Source organism: Triticum dicoccoides, chromosome 3A (assembly GCF_002162155.2).
Source record: "Triticum dicoccoides isolate Atlit2015 ecotype Zavitan chromosome 3A, WEW_v2.0, whole genome shotgun sequence".
NCBI lineage: Eukaryota > Viridiplantae > Streptophyta > Magnoliopsida > Poales > Poaceae > Triticum > Triticum dicoccoides.
In genome coordinates this window covers 741,379,265-741,382,466 of record NC_041384.1, presented here as the reverse complement: position 1 = coordinate 741,382,466, position 3,202 = coordinate 741,379,265, and the positions used below count along the sequence as shown (strand labels likewise).

General features: G+C 46.0%; 1 protein-coding gene across 2 annotated transcripts; it reads right to left on the bottom strand.

The window, feature by feature from the left end:
- Window positions 1–638: 638 nt before the first annotated feature.
- Window positions 639–2,925, bottom strand: LOC119270605 (DIMBOA UDP-glucosyltransferase BX8-like). 2 transcript variants are annotated; one of them, XM_037552618.1, is made up of 3 exons: window positions 2,344–2,925; window positions 1,264–1,635; window positions 639–1,185 (listed from the first exon to the last, which is right to left on the bottom strand). In XM_037552618.1, exons 1-3 carry the CDS (start codon window positions 2,858–2,860, stop codon window positions 746–748), a joined length of 1,329 nt encoding a protein of 442 aa, XP_037408515.1. In that variant the 5' UTR covers window positions 2,861–2,925; the 3' UTR covers window positions 639–745. The 2 variants fall into 2 exon arrangements, with proteins under 2 accessions (XP_037408515.1, XP_037408514.1); XM_037552617.1 differs by having other exon boundaries at window positions 639–1,635; window positions 2,344–2,921.
- Window positions 2,926–3,202: the final 277 nt, after the last annotated feature.

Below are 3,202 nucleotides of genomic sequence, written 5' to 3'. Positions count from 1 at the left end.
TACTCCAGAGGAAAATGAGATTTCCAAAGCCCCATCCTGCTCCTTGTCACTAGCTCCAAAATGAATTGTGGGTTTTGCCCTCAGATCAATCACATCAATAACACACAAACACATACGCACGAAAAACATTTGCCAAGAGCTTGTATGATGCACTTTTTCTTTCTTTATTTCTTCTTATGATGTCACGGTTTGGTTACAAGGCACAACCGTTTGTGTATATATAGCCACACCAATCAAATTGACTTGTGCACGACCTCCTAGTACTACTAGAATTAGGACACGCATGACACTATTCAGACTTTGACTAAACTCTATGGCAACTCTGAGGACTTGACGAACTAAAATATGACATGAACAAGCCTAACCTAGTACTACTTAAACTTGAGCATACCATAGACTCAAATATGAGAACTCTATTTTCTTATTTTCTATACCTAAATAGATTACTAACTCAAGATTATGCTAGAACTCGCATGGTAAAGAAACGCGAGTGGATCATGGATAGCCAGAGACTGAGAGCTCACCATGCATGGAGCCATGCATGCGTAGTTTTTTCTTGTTACCATGACTTGTGTTATAAATCTACGAACATAAATTGTATTATCTGCTAAATGGAATTATGCAGAAGTTGGCAAAAATATATTAAGATATATGTAAGAGTTCACTCATTTGCAAAACATGTCCGGGGCAACAACATTATCAGCTTTAGGAATGACTCAATGTGAAAATATCAAACTAATCCCATCTAAATGGAAGAAGGTAATGACATTATGCAGTTCACCAGCAAATCAACCATAGTTTGCGAAGAGCCGCCTTTCTTTATACAGTGGATTGCTTTGTCCTTGAGATCATTTGCTCTTCGCCTCATCTCTCCACCTTCTTCTTCGCGCAACAACTTTCTAATACCCCTTTCAATGTTCCCCCTCTCCAACTTGCCCACTAACTCAAACCCTACCTTCCACACCTCCTCGACATACCTGGCATTTATCATTTGGTCAGCAAAATGAGGTCTACATATCATCGGAACACCCTCACATATGCTCTCTAACGTCGAGTTCCAGCCGTTATGGGTCCAAAAGCCACCAACTGCTTGGTGCCCAAGAACATCTTGTTGTGGGGCCCAGCTCACCACCATTCCCCTACCTTGTGTCTCTTCCTCAAAGCCGTCGGGTAGGCCTACTTTCCCTGAACCATGAACCGCGTCAGGCCTAATCACCCAAAGAAATGGCATGTGGCTATTGGCCAAGCCCCATGCAGTCTCACCTAGCTCTTCTTGGTCCATGGATGCCAAGCTTCCAAAGCTCACGAACAAAACAGACTGTGCCTCTTGCTTGTCCAGCCAATCCAAACAAGTTTGATCTGGAGACAACAGGCTGCTCTGGGCACCTGAAGATATCTTGTAAAGAGGACCAATCGCATACACTGGGACACACACACCATCGACGATCTTTTGGAGCTCGACATCTTCGAGGTCGTTGAAGGTGTTGAGGATGACACCTGAAGAACACTTTGCCGATTCCACAATGCGTTCTAGGCAGGTGGTCATCGTTTCATGTGGAGTTGTGGTTGAGAAGACCATGTCTTGCAGCTGGAGTGGTGGGAGATCATCCAGTGCCATGTTCAATTGCGAATGGTCTGAAAATTTGGAAAGAAAATAATCAGCCGTTGGGTGATATATGTGAGGATGAATGTGTATTATTTGGAAACTAAGCACCTTAAATGTGAGTCTAGTTTTATGCGATTGCTAATGCTATAGTTGGTGATTAATAGGTACAAAATAAAGCCAGTGCACCAGGTTGATCCAATCATGAAGTTTGAGCGAAAACATAGTCGTCTATCTACTACGTAACCTGTAAAAGTTTATATTTTTCCATGTATACTATCATAGATTTTGAAACATTTGAAATTGTAAAACTTTGGCACTTATTTTTTTTCATACAAATATGCTTGTATGAAACTATAAATGATTGTATATCTAGGTTTTCCCCATAAATGGATGTATTATTTTCAATTAATATGAACATTTGGCAAATATAGTTCAAACATAAGGATTTTCATACGAAAACAAAGTTATACTTTCTTTCACTCTTCCAAAAATACTACTCTCAGTTTTATTCTTAACTTCATATGTAAAGTAGAGCTGCATTGTTGTTTCATCCTAACAAAAAACAAACTGTTAGCTTTCTTCTTTTTCTTAATTGAGCTGAGCATTCTCTAGTAATCACAAGAGCACATCGCATAACGACATAACAATAGTGCTACATGTACTTGTGTGCATGTTAACTGTGGCCATGCGGAAAGCGGTGCTAACTGTTAACTGTTTGTCTGTTAGTACGTAAATACCTTGTGGCGGGAGGAGGCCCTTGTCGCAGAGCGCCGGGAAGGCCATGTAGGCCACGAGGCAGGCGGCGCCACCCGTGCGCAGCACCAGCGTCGGCACGCCCAGCCGGTCGGCGACCACCTGCATCCCCCGGAGATTAGAGTCCAGCACCAGGCACGCCGGCACCCCCTCCTCATCCTCCAGCGCCTCGCGGAGGCTGTTCTGGAAAGGGGCCTGCAGGCGCTCGTTGATGCGGAGCAGCGCCCCGGCGAAGTCGGCGTTGCTGCCGGTGGGGACGAGGTCGGCCGTCGGCACGCCGGCGCCGACGGGCACGAAGCGGTACCCGGCGGGGCGGCACGCGGGGTCCGGCGCGTTGAAGGCGGCGTGGAAGACGGTGACGCGGAGGCCACGGGCGTGCAGCACGTCGGCCAGCTGCAGCATCGGGTTCAGGTGGCCCTGGAACGGCAGCGGGAACAGCAGCACCCGCCGGGTGCCACCGCTCGCCGTCGCCGGAGCCTTCTCCGCCGCGCTGGCCACCATGGCTTTTGTTAGGAAGGGGGAGGAGTGCCTGATTGCTGATGGAGATATGGATCCATATGGTATAGCGTTGGGCTTTATTATAGAGAAGGAGAAGGGTAAAGGTGAGCATGATTTGGATGGATTTGGATTGGATTGGATCGAAATAAAAGAGAATCGAGGCATTAATGAGCGCATTGAATCGGTTAGAGCGGGAGAGAAGGATGGAATGGATGGATACAGGATGCCAGCACGAGGATTCCATGAGGTGTTTCTTAAGGGAAATGCGTCATTTTCCTAATCTAGGCGATTTGGGTCGACATAAAAGAGGATCAGAGGGGTTAATGAGCGCATTATTTGGATGGT